The 12,852-nt window shown below is 50.1% G+C and overlaps 1 protein-coding gene across 3 annotated transcripts; it reads right to left on the reverse strand.

Moving 5' to 3' along the window:
• Positions 1 to 1,256: 1,256 nt before the first annotated feature.
• Positions 1,257 to 12,852, reverse strand: TAL1 (TAL bHLH transcription factor 1, erythroid differentiation factor). 3 transcript variants are annotated; one of them, XM_071565420.1, is made up of 5 exons: positions 12,714 to 12,852; positions 11,355 to 11,403; positions 9,625 to 10,053; positions 8,715 to 8,806; positions 1,257 to 4,365 (listed from the first exon to the last, which is right to left on the reverse strand). In XM_071565420.1, exons 2-5 carry the CDS (start codon positions 11,381 to 11,383, stop codon positions 3,947 to 3,949), a joined length of 969 nt encoding a protein of 322 aa, XP_071421521.1. In that variant the 5' UTR covers positions 11,384 to 11,403; positions 12,714 to 12,852; the 3' UTR covers positions 1,257 to 3,946. The 3 variants fall into 3 exon arrangements, with proteins under 3 accessions (XP_071421521.1, XP_071421523.1, XP_071421522.1); XM_071565422.1 differs by having other exon boundaries at positions 11,254 to 11,403; XM_071565421.1 differs by lacking the exon at positions 11,355 to 11,403.

The following is a 12,852-nucleotide window of genomic DNA, read 5'->3' on the forward strand; positions in this document are numbered from 1 at the left end:
CGAAACCCTCACCTTGAGGGTGTTTTTCCCTTTACTGGTTGCAAAAGCCACATGGCCATGAAGGACATTTTAACTGAAGAAAGAAAAAAAGCAGAAGGAGTAGGTGGAAAGAGAATTGTCCTGGTGATAGAAAGGAGGGAGAGAGCCAGGAGGTGGGAGGCAGAGATAACCAGTGGGTGAGCTATCATCTCTTGTTGGGCTGGTAGCAGGACAAGATGTGTTAAACCGGCTGTGCAGCGATGATCTCCCAACTCCAGATAAACACCCAGCAGCCACACGCTGCCCCATGTCTTGTCCCAGTGCCTGGGATAAAACAAGCTCAGTCCTGGCTACAGCGGGCTTTGTTCAGCCTGTCTGTGGAGGGGGGGCCCATGTCCCCAGCCTGGGACTGTTTCTGGACAGGGCCTCCTGCACCCCCAGGCTGGAGCTTGAGACAGTGCCCCTTCTTTCATGCAGAGGGAAATGTCAATTTTAAGAGTAAGCATTTGCCGCCTGTTGGCTGGGGTGGAGGCTTCAGCAACTAAACTTTTGGGGAGGATCCGTTAAAAAAAGCCAGGGATGCTCTAAAGGCTCTGTTTAAATAGGTAATGACTCTGAAATTCATAGAAATCAAAGACAAGAAATACTTGCGTTACCAATTCTGTTCATCTGCTCCATGTGTTGACCACCATCAGCAGCATGATACTGTAGATATATATATACTAACACACATATGTTCAGTGGACCACTTACCCTGTAAACACTCCCTAATTAATGCTATAATTTTTAAAAGTATTTGTGCACATGGCTGCGACTTTTTTTTTTAAATAGAAATTACTGTCATTGCCTATTAAATCATGGCCAAAATGTCAAGGTTGCCAAGGGAAGTAGCATGGCCCCACAGCAACCCCCTCCTTGCACAGTCCCCCTCACCAAAAGGAGGGAAAAGGCCATTGGAGCCTTTGGGGGACCTGCAAATAACGTGCTGGGGGTAAGGCAGTGGTGGCTGGTAACGCTCGCCTGCGGCAGGGGCATTGCTTCATCACCCGCCTTCCTTCCTGCTGGCCCTGTGCGCTCTTCCTCCCACTTGCTCTCTCTGCAGAAGCCCAGCCCAGGCTGGATGTTGTGAGCTAAGCAAGAAAAAAAAATAGATATTTTTGCAAGAGTTTTGCTGTCTGGTTACGTCTTTTGGTGGCTGGGAATGGGCCACCCTGCCATCTTCATCCTGGAATGAAATACCAAAGTAATGATGGGTTCAAGGGAGGAGGTGGGACAGAGGCAGACAGCAAGTGGAGGCTGCTTTGTAAAACTTTATTTAGAAATATTCTTGATATATTCATTATATATATATATTTATATATACACACACATTACAACAAATGTGTTTTCTAAATAGCACATCCACAGTGGGTTGAGAATCAGGGTACCAGGTCTGGTTACTTCATTTCTGCAGAAAAATGCAGAAATCCAAAGGGAGGGTAGCAGAGAAAGGGGTGGGGCTAAAAAAACCCAAAAATTGTAAGGCAGGAATTCATTCACACGCTACAGCACTGCCCCAGAGTGCTGCTTCCAACAGAAACAGGGAATGATGGTCCACACAGCGAGAGATGAAGCAGAGAGGAGGAGAGGTGGGCAGAGGAAATGTACCATTCAAATCACAATTAAGTACAACTGTACATACCCCAGGAGACCTATGGTGTGCTCTGCTAAGGGCTTTGAGCAGGCACATGTGTGTGGGGGGACATTGGGGGGGTGCTGCCAAGGTTGTACCATTTTCCCAACTGTTCAGCTACCAGAAAGATATGAACAAAAAACAATAAATTTGTTTGGAATGAGGAATTTCTGAATGTCTGATATTTTTTCTTGTAGTACTTTAATTAAAAGGTTGTATAGGCTTATTTTGAAACCAAGAATGGTTTTACCTGTGTGACAGCATCCCCCTCCCTTCCCAGAGGGACCCCTGGCAGCCCCCACTGCTTGCCTCTCCTACCCCTGGCACCAGTACCAGCCCAAACCTCTTTCTCAGTGTCACTTCATCATGTGCCAGCACCTCTTCCCTGGCACAGCCCTGCAGATAACTCCTTCTAGTAAAAAACGCCATGCATGGGCAATCCAGACCCAGGAAGGAGTTTTCCTCCTTTACCCCAGTTTAAGATGGGGAAGATTGGTGTTTTCCAAGGATCTGGGTTCCTGATGGACCAGGATCCCTTCACAAGCAATTAATTCCACCTAACATGCCAAGCCACACACCAGACTCTTACCTATTATTTACAAAGAAGCATCAAACCCAAGCAGGGATGGAAATAACAGGGCTCTGAATTAAGCCTGGGTGGGCTTGCAGACACCCACTCAAATTCTCTGTGTTCTCTTGTACCTCAGCATCCTTGGGAAGAAACAAGTGCAGTGAAAGATGTCCCTGCTCAAAAAGATTTATCCCCTTCCAAAGGATGTTTGTGTTTGATTGGGTTTTGGTTTTTTACTGCTACATGGTAGAAATTTTTGTGCCTTGACATCTCTGCAGAGGAAGAGGATGGACTTGGGGCATCAGGCAGTGGGTGGATAGGAAGTGATGGGACTGATGCAGTGGTGATGGCACAGTGTGGTCCTCCTCTCCCAACCACCACAGGAGCATCCTCTTGATCCTCAGTCCTCTTGTTTCCCAAACACCCTTCCAGGGCAGGTGGCAGGGATCAGAGGACCAACTCAGTCACAGATATCAATTTTGCAGCAATCTGAGCACTTGGGAATGGAGGCTAATCCCACCACTATTTTTAGTGCGTCCCCCTAAGATTGGGGTCTCCTACCAGCCTCATCAGGCAAACACCTTCCTAACACTGAAATAAATCCAGCCCTATAGTCTATACTGTGGGCATTGGCACAGCTGAACCATCACCATTTTCACACAATAAAATCAAATAATTCAAAACATACCATTAAAACCCTTTTATAACCCTATGTACACACACACTGTTGATACATCATTGACTCCTTTTGCCTTTTTGTTGCTTTTTGAATTTCAAAATCCTCCAGTCCAAGAAGATACTCCACTAGCAAGTATTTTTTCCCCTTTCCAATTCTGAAATTCATCTTTCTTGAGAGAAGTTCTGGCCTTACAGAAGCCACTGGGAAAACTCTAGTAGATCACAACAGGCTTGAAGTTCACCTGCTGTTACCAGCAGAATAATTAGGGACTGGGAGGGTGTCAGAAAACATCTATGTACCTTTTTGTTCAGTGGATACTGCATGAGAGCGTTAAACAGAAATAATCCCATGTCATAAATACTACAATCCCAAACAATTCAAAGTTATGTAGAAGGGAAAGGAAGAAACGGGGGGGGGGAAGAAAAAAAGAAGAGAGAAAGAAATATTCTTAATCCTTTTAATAGTTCTTTTGCTGAGGGTATTTTTTCACCTCTTAAAAAGATACAGTCAAAAGCTCTTGGACAACAGGAACATGTGATCTCAGCTCCTGTTCAGACCAGCTGTATGTGCCACAGGCTGGAGAAGTGCTGCAGCACTGGCATGATGCAGCAGTCTCCAGCACCACGTGGAGCAGGAAAGTGTCAGTGGCCTCCCCCAGCAGTGAAAGAGGAGTTTCTGGCCTCAGCCAGGCCACTGTTTAAAAAGTGATGGTCATCAAGTGGTCTGAAAACCCTCTAAATGCTGGAGAGGTGCTGGCCACGTCCCCTTCCCCTCCGCAGAGTTACGTTATGAGCAGTATGTACAATGAAGATGACTTCAATGCTTTTCTTCTTTGTACGATCACGTACCTAAATACTGAACATCCATCTGGATTGGTCTTGTCCTCAGCCAACATGTCGGCCACTCCATCCCAGGCTGGGGAGAGTGGGGAGCCCGAGCTCCCAGGGAAAGAGAGAGTCCCAAATCCCACAAGCACAAGTTCCAGCATCCTCATGCTCAGGTCTTGCCTCTCCCCCTTGGTGCTTCGGGAGCAACACAAAGGTCATCACCGCTGTGCATTGCCTTCTACGGGGAGGATGGCGTGGTGCAGGTTCCGTGTGTGTTTCGAGTCTAGTGTTTCGTGTTCTTCTGTGAAGCTGTCTGGGCTCGCTGCTCCGTCTAAAGAACTTCCACAGCTAGAGTTAGGAGACAACATGTCCTGCAGGAGGTCTTCCTGGACTATCCCAGAGTCTTTGTTCACTTTGCCCCTTTGGTTTCCTTCTTCCTCCTGGTCATTGAGCAGCTTGGCCAGGAAGTTGATGTATTTCATAGCCAGGCGCAAAATCTCGTTCTTGCTCAGTTTTTTGTCAGGCGGGTGGGTGGGGATGAGCTTGCGGAGCTCTGCAAAGGCTCCGTTGACATTCTGCTGTCTCCATCTCTCCCGACTATTGGTAAAAATGCGGCGAACCACTTTTGTATGAGGACCTGCAATTCCAACCATACAAAATTAGGAGTAGGGAATAACAGGTCAGGTTTACTTTGCTGAATAGGTCACTGTTTCTCAAATTGACTAACAATTTTAGAGACATCAGCAAGGCAGAGAAATAAGAAATTCCAGCTAACTGGAAGCTGACCTGATGAGCTGAGATATCCATAACTTCTGTTCAATCCAGTGTAAGAGAAAAATGGAGTTGCATCTCTTTGGATGTCTCCTCAGATGTAGTTTACCTCTCCAAGGAGGAAGGCTTGAGCCATGACACATGTGCAGAAGGCTGCTATAATTTTATGCTATCTCAGCTCATCACCTAGGGTAACTCAGGTCCTATTAACAGTTCATCTCACTAGATGGTTTTATTATTTTCTATCCCAAAAGTGTCTAAAGAACACACCACTGAGACTGGAAGAAATTGGCTTGAGCAAAGGCTTTGACAACTCTAAGATCCAGAGATCTTCCCTGCTGTAGAGAGGATCCAGTGCTGATAGAGACCACAGGATTGCCATCAGCCCTCTGGGTGTTTTGCATGAAACAGGGTGGTGGGATTCACCCTGTAGCCATGAGGACAGGTAGCAAGGTAACCCATAGAGTTCTTGCTGGAAGGGTGGTCATGGGTAGACAATGAAGCAGTTTCACAGCTGAACTAAGTGCCTCCTGGTCTCTCTACACATCACTGCTGCAGGGGAAAAACTCCCTCTGACACTAACTGGAAAAGTGAAAAAAATGCTTTGTTACGTGTGAACTCCAATTAAATCCCTGAAATTTTACAGCCATATTTCTAGGGCACGTTGCACAGGATGGACACACAAAAAACACCAATTCTCCTTTCAGATCATCAGCATAGCTCCTGCTGCTGTGAGGAAAACATTGTTTCTGTTCTAGAAGAGACCCAAAAACATATCTATCCAAAAGTACTGTGCTACTGGAACAGCAATGCTGTAAATCAGGATTGCAGATCCTTGGATCCATATAAACCAGTTCACATAAGGGGATACTGTCACGCTTTTATTATTACATCCTTTCCATCCTCACCTCCAGAAGACATCAACAATGGGACATCAGTCTCATAGAAATCTGGGAGAAGGACCATGGCAGAAACTCCCAAAGAATGGGAAGCATCACTTAAAATGAAAATCATCACAGAGTGTGAAGCAAAGGTTTGCAGGTAAACACACCAGTGAGTTGTACCCCAAAGGATTGTGGAATTGCCATGCCCAGCATCTCTGCCTTGTATTCCCCACTCTGAGACACTTGCCTAATTACTCCTTCCTGGTGGGGGGCAAGTCCCTGGCTATGGTAAGCAGTTTAAGCCACAGGTCTGCCATCACTCGGTGAAACCAGCACCTCGTAGGACATTTAAATATCATTATTCTTACATAGCAAAACTCTTAGCCACCTTGGCTGTGACTTAGCAACTGAACAAATGTGTCTTTGAAAGCATCCTAGTCAGGCTGCTCCTCGACAGATCCCACCTTCCACAACACAAAAAGAGGAATCCCACACTCCAGTTGATTAAACACCATCACACTTTTCTCCCTTCAGGGTAAACTGAGTCCCTTCAGTCCAGCACATCACTGCAGGGTTTGTATGGGGACACACTCCCAAACTGCCAGATTAAAGCTGCCAACTTCTCCAGAGTGTGAGCAGCCATTTCTCGTTACAGCATGGTCAGGAGCAGGGAATCCCCCAAAAATCAAAATGAGCCCCTGGGATAAGCTGGGAGATGTAGAAATGAGAAACACATCTCTGATGTCTAAGATTCCAGTCTGATACTTTAATAAAGGCAATATTGACCACCAAACAGCAAATAATGGCCTTTGTATGAACTAACTTGCAAGAGCTCATGGAAAGGGAAGGTTTCTTGTACCTGATGTGCACAGTCTGCTGTGCCACAGGATTGTTGTGGGGACCAGGGGGACCCCAATAGCAGTACTAAGAAGGCAGTGAAGAATGTGCTATAACCTACTATAATAATACAACAGTTTTAACACTTTAATGCTCTTTCCAGAAAAGACAAAGAAACAAGCCTTGAATCCAAAAGAAGATGCAGCTTAAAAGCCATTTGCTCCCATAAGGTTATGAGGAAAAAAAACCCCACCACCTTGGATACTGTTTATTTAAAAAGAAAAAAAAACTCAAGAGACTTCCAGTCTTCACAGGCTTCAAACATGTGTCTGTGTTCACTAAAAGCTGACAACTAAAATGCATTTATTTATTCATAAATAGGTCAGAAATCAGAAAAAAAAAGTAAAAAAAGACTTGTTCATTTTTATCCAGGGCACCCCAAACCAAGTTCCAGTATATAACACAAATTCTGACACCACTCAGATTCTTGATTCCTGTGTCAACTGAATTAAACCTATCTTTTAAAAGAGATCAGGTTTGGAACATGTCAAGCAATAGAGAAAATTAAAATGCCCCATAGCTGTGTTATAATAGAAGATCTATTTCTTATAAAGACATTGGCTTCATAATTAAAGCAGTCAGATGAGAGGTTTTGCCAGGATTTTGTTCCATTGATTGACTGATGATTTTTAAATTGTAATTAGGAATCTAAGGAAAACTAATAAAAATATGAATTTCCAAAGTTCCAGGATATACTTTTTTACTGATACTTTTTTTAGATTTTTGTCATCATTTATGGCTATTTTAAAAGAAGATGTTAAATGCACCAAACTTTCCGCAAAATAGATAAGGAGAGAGTTGCAAAAAAACACCACTCATTTCCTTATAGAGAAAACCAATCACAGAGTGCTGGGCAAGACTTTCCTGCCCTTCTGCAGCTCCCAAGGGCTGAGGACACTCAAGAGTGATGCTCCTGTATGCCACAGGTGACACTTGGCAGGTGACCATCAGAGCATTAAAGAAAGCCTGTCAGACCACACAGATGCCTCAGCATGGGATGTACATTCCTACCAATTACTCCTGCTTAGACAGCATTATCTGATACATATTTTTCCTCCCTAGAAGTATTGAGCCCAGTCTTGGAAATTCACATGAACCAGAACCTGTAGGATTGGGGTCAATCTATACACCTGCATCAAATATCCAAAAACTTGGTTACAACCAAGTATTTCTGTATTCCTTAATACCTCATTTAATCCAAGTCAAAAGCTTTAGTCAGATGTGATTTGATGGACTTTTCACCATAACCACTAAGCCTCAGAATTGAAAGCCAAACAAAAAGCCCTTCTTGTGCCGGGGCTGTGACATTCCCCTGTCCCAAGGGGCTCCAGTCTGAAAGGACCAGGAGAGCAGAGGGTGGGGAGAGAGGGACTGATTAATGGAGGTAATACCCCGAGACCGTCATTTTGGGCTGTATTATTTTAGAGTGATGCGGCTTAAGATTTGATCTTAGATTAGCCGGTTAGAAGGAAAGGAACTTCTATCTAGAAAGAAGGAAACTGAATCGTCCAGCAATTGAAACCTAGCGTTTACAATGGCTAAGGAGAAAATACATTTCAATGGATCTCCTGTGTACGGGCTGCTAACTTCTTAGATAAACGGGTTGGCCTTCCACGTGCAAACTGTTCTTGCAAACATCCCTTTGAGTGGGCAGCGCTGCCGCCTGCCCGCAGCATCCTACACCCCACGTCGGCTGCCGGGGAGCAGGCAATGGATCCTGCACTGCCTTCTCCCTCCCTTCCATTCTCTGAAACTATCCTGCGACTCCGGCAGGGATGTCCATGCCTGGGATATCTGCTCAGACACCAGACTGTCACCTGCCTTAGCTGCTCCCGCATTCTGCCATGGGAGATTTCTCCACGGCAAACAACATCAGGGTGTGGGTATACTCTGAATTAAAATGCAAAGGAACCAGCCACAATCCCACTGCGCCCCTGCAGACCTCAGCACAGGGTTGGCTTTTCGCTTCCAGGCAATTTAAAGGCAGGTTGTCCTTTCTGCACAAGCTCTGGTCTGCATTGCGAATGTCTCCTCGCTGAAAGGGTTTACGGACACAGCATCGCACTGCAGTAGCCCTGATCTGCACTTCAACGAAGACTTGCATTTAGGGTCTTCCTTCGGATTTAATCTCTGAGCAATTTGCAGAGCAGGGGTGTAATTAGCCATAGCTCTGAACTGCTTCGCCGGTATAGGCAAACCCGCCAAGCACTCTGCTGGGTGTTAGTGGGGACCAGTGTGGGTTCCGCTATCCCGAGCCTTATCCGAGAGCCACCCTGACTCCCTAGGCATCCTATTTGCATTTCATGCTTCCGGGGTTTAGTCCTTTTGTTATTTGGAGGTTTAATGCCAGAGGATGGTACCATGCAACAACTTGACCCACTCGGCAGATGGGGACCCCCCTAAAGACCCAGGGCATGGCCGAAATGCTCCTCACCGTCGGTGATTTCCATCTCATATGGAGAGGGTCTCCGCTTTACCCGGTTGCTGCCGTACATGGAGAAGGAGTCCGGTTCGCCGAAAAACCCGCTGCAAACGAAAACCAGAGAGGCATGAGGACACATGGGCACCCCACTGGCCCGGCCCCTGCGGGGAGGGGCAGCGTCTGGGAGCCGCTCGGGGCCGGCGGGAAGTGGAGCTGCTCCGTGACCTCGGAGGGAGCTCACGGCTCACGAAGCCTAGCCTGGGGTCGTGAGGCTACACGACACGCGGCCGCCTGGCGACACGCAGCGACGGACGCCAGCCCTGACTGGGCAGGAGGATGTGGGCAACGTGGGACATCCAGGCTGGCGCCACCGAGCAAAACACATCCCCATCCCCGCGGCTTTGTGCCCTCCCGCAGACTGACACTCAGGTCCACCCCGATGGGGTGCGCACCGCAGTTTTTCCCGGGGCGGGGAGGTGGCAGTGGGGCGCGGCGGTCTGTCCCCACACAACCCCTGGGCTTGCTCACCCCCTGCCAGAGCCTTTACTGTCCCTTGAGCTTATTTGAGGGACTCGTCGAGGGACATAGAGAGAGTCCGAGGAGCTAAACCAGCTCTCGTCCGTTTACAGACGAACTCCTTTGCTCTGTCTGGGACATTTCTACTGTGATCTTTTTCCCTAGGGACGACGGCTTTTCTTTTCTTCTTCTTTCTCTCCCCCCTCCCCCCCTTTTTCCTTTTTTTCTTTGCAAAGTTGTATGCAAACCCGCGATGACTAAGCGCCGAGCCCCTCGCGAAGGAAGAGATGCTGCTGTTACCCTCTCCACCACGAATCTCCCCCTCTCCCTTCCCGGCACCAAGCGCCACAATCGAGAGGGGCACCCCTCGGGAGTCGCTCTGGGATGGGATGGGGGAGACACAGACCTGTTGATGGTGCCCAGCGGCTGGCCCAGGTTGTAGAGCATGGCCCTGCCGTGGGGCTGCAGCGGGAGCGCAGAGGGGCTCAGCTGCACCATGCGGGCCTCGCAGGCGGCCTCGGCGGCGCGGCACGGTTCGGCGCCCGGCGCTCTTTGCATCGCCTCTCCCGCCGCCTCCCGGCTTTTTATGTCCAGGGAGCCCCCCCGACGCACCAGCTCGATGACGGGCACAGGGGCGGCGGGGGGCCCGGGGGAGGGCCGGCCCGCCTCCTTGGACGCCCCGTTGAGCAGCAGCTGGGGGTCCGCCGGCGCCTCCATGCCCCCGCGGCTGCTCTCCGGCTCGCTCGTGGTCTCCGCTTCCGAGTCGTGCCGCCGGGGAGGGCGGGCATCGCGGGGGTCACTGGGGGGCGGCGGGGCGGGCGGCCTGTCCATCGTCCTGCGGAGAGAGACAGCGGTGAGGGGCGGCCCCGCTTGGGGCAGAGGGTTATCCCTCTCCAGGTACTGCCCCGACAGGGATGGCCGCTTCGAGTTTCGGACTTCGCCGGTGAGAAACGTGGGAAGTTACTAATCACCCTAAAATCATTTAGAGTTTGCTGGCGGGACCGGGAGGGTCTGCAGTCCACCCCGCCCGAGCCGTGCGGTGCCGTGACGTCACAGAGCGGCCCTGCCGTGACGTCACGGAGCCTCGCGGAGTGGTGCGGGACTTTTGACGTCCCGCAGCGCTCCGGTCCCGCAGGACGCACCGCGCGGGGGGCGATCAGGATGGACCCCCCTCCTCTCGGTACCCGCGAAGCGCTGGCACCGTCGGGACGGCTGGTGCAGCAAGAGGGGCTCTGCCAGCGCCGGGCGCGCCGCCGGGGCTGCGGGTTAAATTACGTGGCCGAATTCCGGAAAAGGCACAGCATCTCCCCGACCCCGCTTTTTGTGGGGTATTTCTCCCCATTCTGCGGGCCCCAGCGGTGTTTGCCGACTTGCAGAGCCACCCAAACAGCGGCCCAGCCTGCCGGCAGCGGCTTCAGGCTCTAGGATAGCCTTTTCTCCTCCCATGTTTATTTTTGATTGTTATTTATAAAACAGCTAAATATACCTGAAACCACTTTTTGGGGAAGAGGGGGTTAAACCAGCCCCTAAAGGAGCCAATCGCCCCGCGCATTCGCTACCGCAGGAAGGAGGAAGGGGCCCGGCCGCGGCCGCTCAGAGCATTGTCCCCCTTCCCTCACAGAACGAATGCTGTCGCGACAGGGCACCTTGCGCCGAGGGCAGGCAGCGATATGGCGACTATTGTCATGCTTTTGCTCCCATATATCCCCTCGTTCGTTTTCGGATTTTTTTTTTTGTTTCGTTGATTATCTTTTCCCATACAAATAAGGAGCTTCACAGAGCGAAGAGGTGCCAGCCGTCCTTCTCGCTCCTTTGCCTTGGGTAATGATTTTTCCCATTTTTGATGGGCTGAATTGCGAGAGAAACCCCATTCTTTTGCCATACCTCACCATCTCTTTGGAAAATAAAAAAAAAATACCCCAGCCGCCCAACCCAAAGCACAAGCTCTTCGCCTTCCCTCCAGCCCCTTCCCCGCCGGTCCCCTAGAAAAAATCTAATTGACTATTCCGATATTGTATAGGAAGAGATTACTCACATGTGTCATATTTAAGTAGGGACACCGCAAGTCTCTCCTGTTTCAACAAAAGCGCTCTCAGTGTCAGGCTGAGTTTACTCCTCCCACCTCAAGGTACTTACGACTTTACAGGGAGGAAGGACACCAGCATCGGGATAAAACTGCTAAATCCTGGGAGGAAGAGAAGGAGGGGAGAGAAAAGGAGGAGAGGGTGGATCTCGTGGGTCCAGATTGCCAAAGATCAGTGGAGAGAGAAGGGTTCAGGGGAGAGGGAAGAAGGGGAGGGGACAGCACCCCAGGCGGCCCCTGTGACAAGGGACCGCGGCCACCCCCATGTCCCCCGCCGCCGGGAGCCGCCGCCTCGCACAAGGGGCCACAACGAGCGACGGCCATGGCCTGGCGTGGAAAAAAAAATAGAGGGGGAAAAAAAGCGGGGGGTCTATGGAATAAAAAGCGCCCTATATTTGGGGCGAATTGGGTGGGTTTTTTGGACATATTGGATGCCCGGTGTCTCCGGGAGCAAATCCCAGGCGGGCCTTGACACGGGGTTGTTTTTGTCCCAATGGATTCGCACGAAGCGGCGACGGCGTCTGTCACACGTCCGGCTGGAAAATTTAATTCCTAAAGGGCCAAATTAAATTCTTCAAGGGGCCGGTTATCAGCCGCGCTGCCGGCCGAGGAGCCGCGACAGCCGGGGCCGGGACGACAGCGGGGTGAGCCCGTTCTCCGCCGCCGAGCAACAGGAAGGCGAGGCCGGTTCCCCCACGCCAACGAAATCACGAAAAATAAGGTTTTCCCCTACGTTAAAAAAGAAGTAATCCCGATGGCGTCTCCTACCACTTTCGCCAAAAACGAAATACAGAAAACCGCAGAGATATCTGCAGTATTTTGCCTTAAATTGGGGTGGTTTCGTTTGGAAAAATGGAGGGGGGGCATTAATTCCCCGCCCGCTCGTTTCTGCTTCGCAAAATCCTTTTGTTTTCCAGCAGCCGATCGGCAGGAAATTTCCAGCCCAAAAGCGCACCTTTCCCACCGGCCCTTTGTAGGGAAATAGCTCCAAAACGAAGGGGCGGGAGGGAGTGGGGCCTGAGGGACCCCCCTCCCGGGAAGAAGCGGTCCGGCCTGGCCGTCGGCCGTGCCGTGTCCCGGTGGTTTTCCCTTGAGAGAGGCTGGGGGACCCGGGCCCGATGGGCGCATTTTCTCAGCCACCTCGCTGTCGGAGGTCCCGGGGCGATGGGGGTGTCGCACCCCACAATTTCAAAGGGGAAAGCACGTTCTCCTCCTCACCCATCCCGCATCAAAGAATTAAAAAAGAAATTAAAACCGAACCGCGGTTTGTGTTTTTTTTACCCTGCTCGCCTGTCTCTCACATGGGGCAGAAGACCCCCAAGGCCCCCTCGCTGCCCTCCGGAGCCCCCCAAAACCCCATCCCCCCGCCCACACCGCCCAGATCGCTGCAGGGCCGATTCCTCTTTACTCACCATTTGCTTTTCATTGGGAAAAGTGAGTGGAGCCATTTTGTGGCCTACGCATCGCGGCTATATTTGTAGTAAGTGTTGGGTGGCTTCAGCTGGGTAGGCTCTAATTCCACATCACGTCCAGTTTCCTATTTAGTATGGA

The sequence above is a fragment of the Pithys albifrons genome, chromosome 10, assembly GCF_047495875.1.
Source record: "Pithys albifrons albifrons isolate INPA30051 chromosome 10, PitAlb_v1, whole genome shotgun sequence".
Classification (NCBI taxonomy): Eukaryota; Metazoa; Chordata; class Aves; order Passeriformes; family Thamnophilidae; genus Pithys; species Pithys albifrons.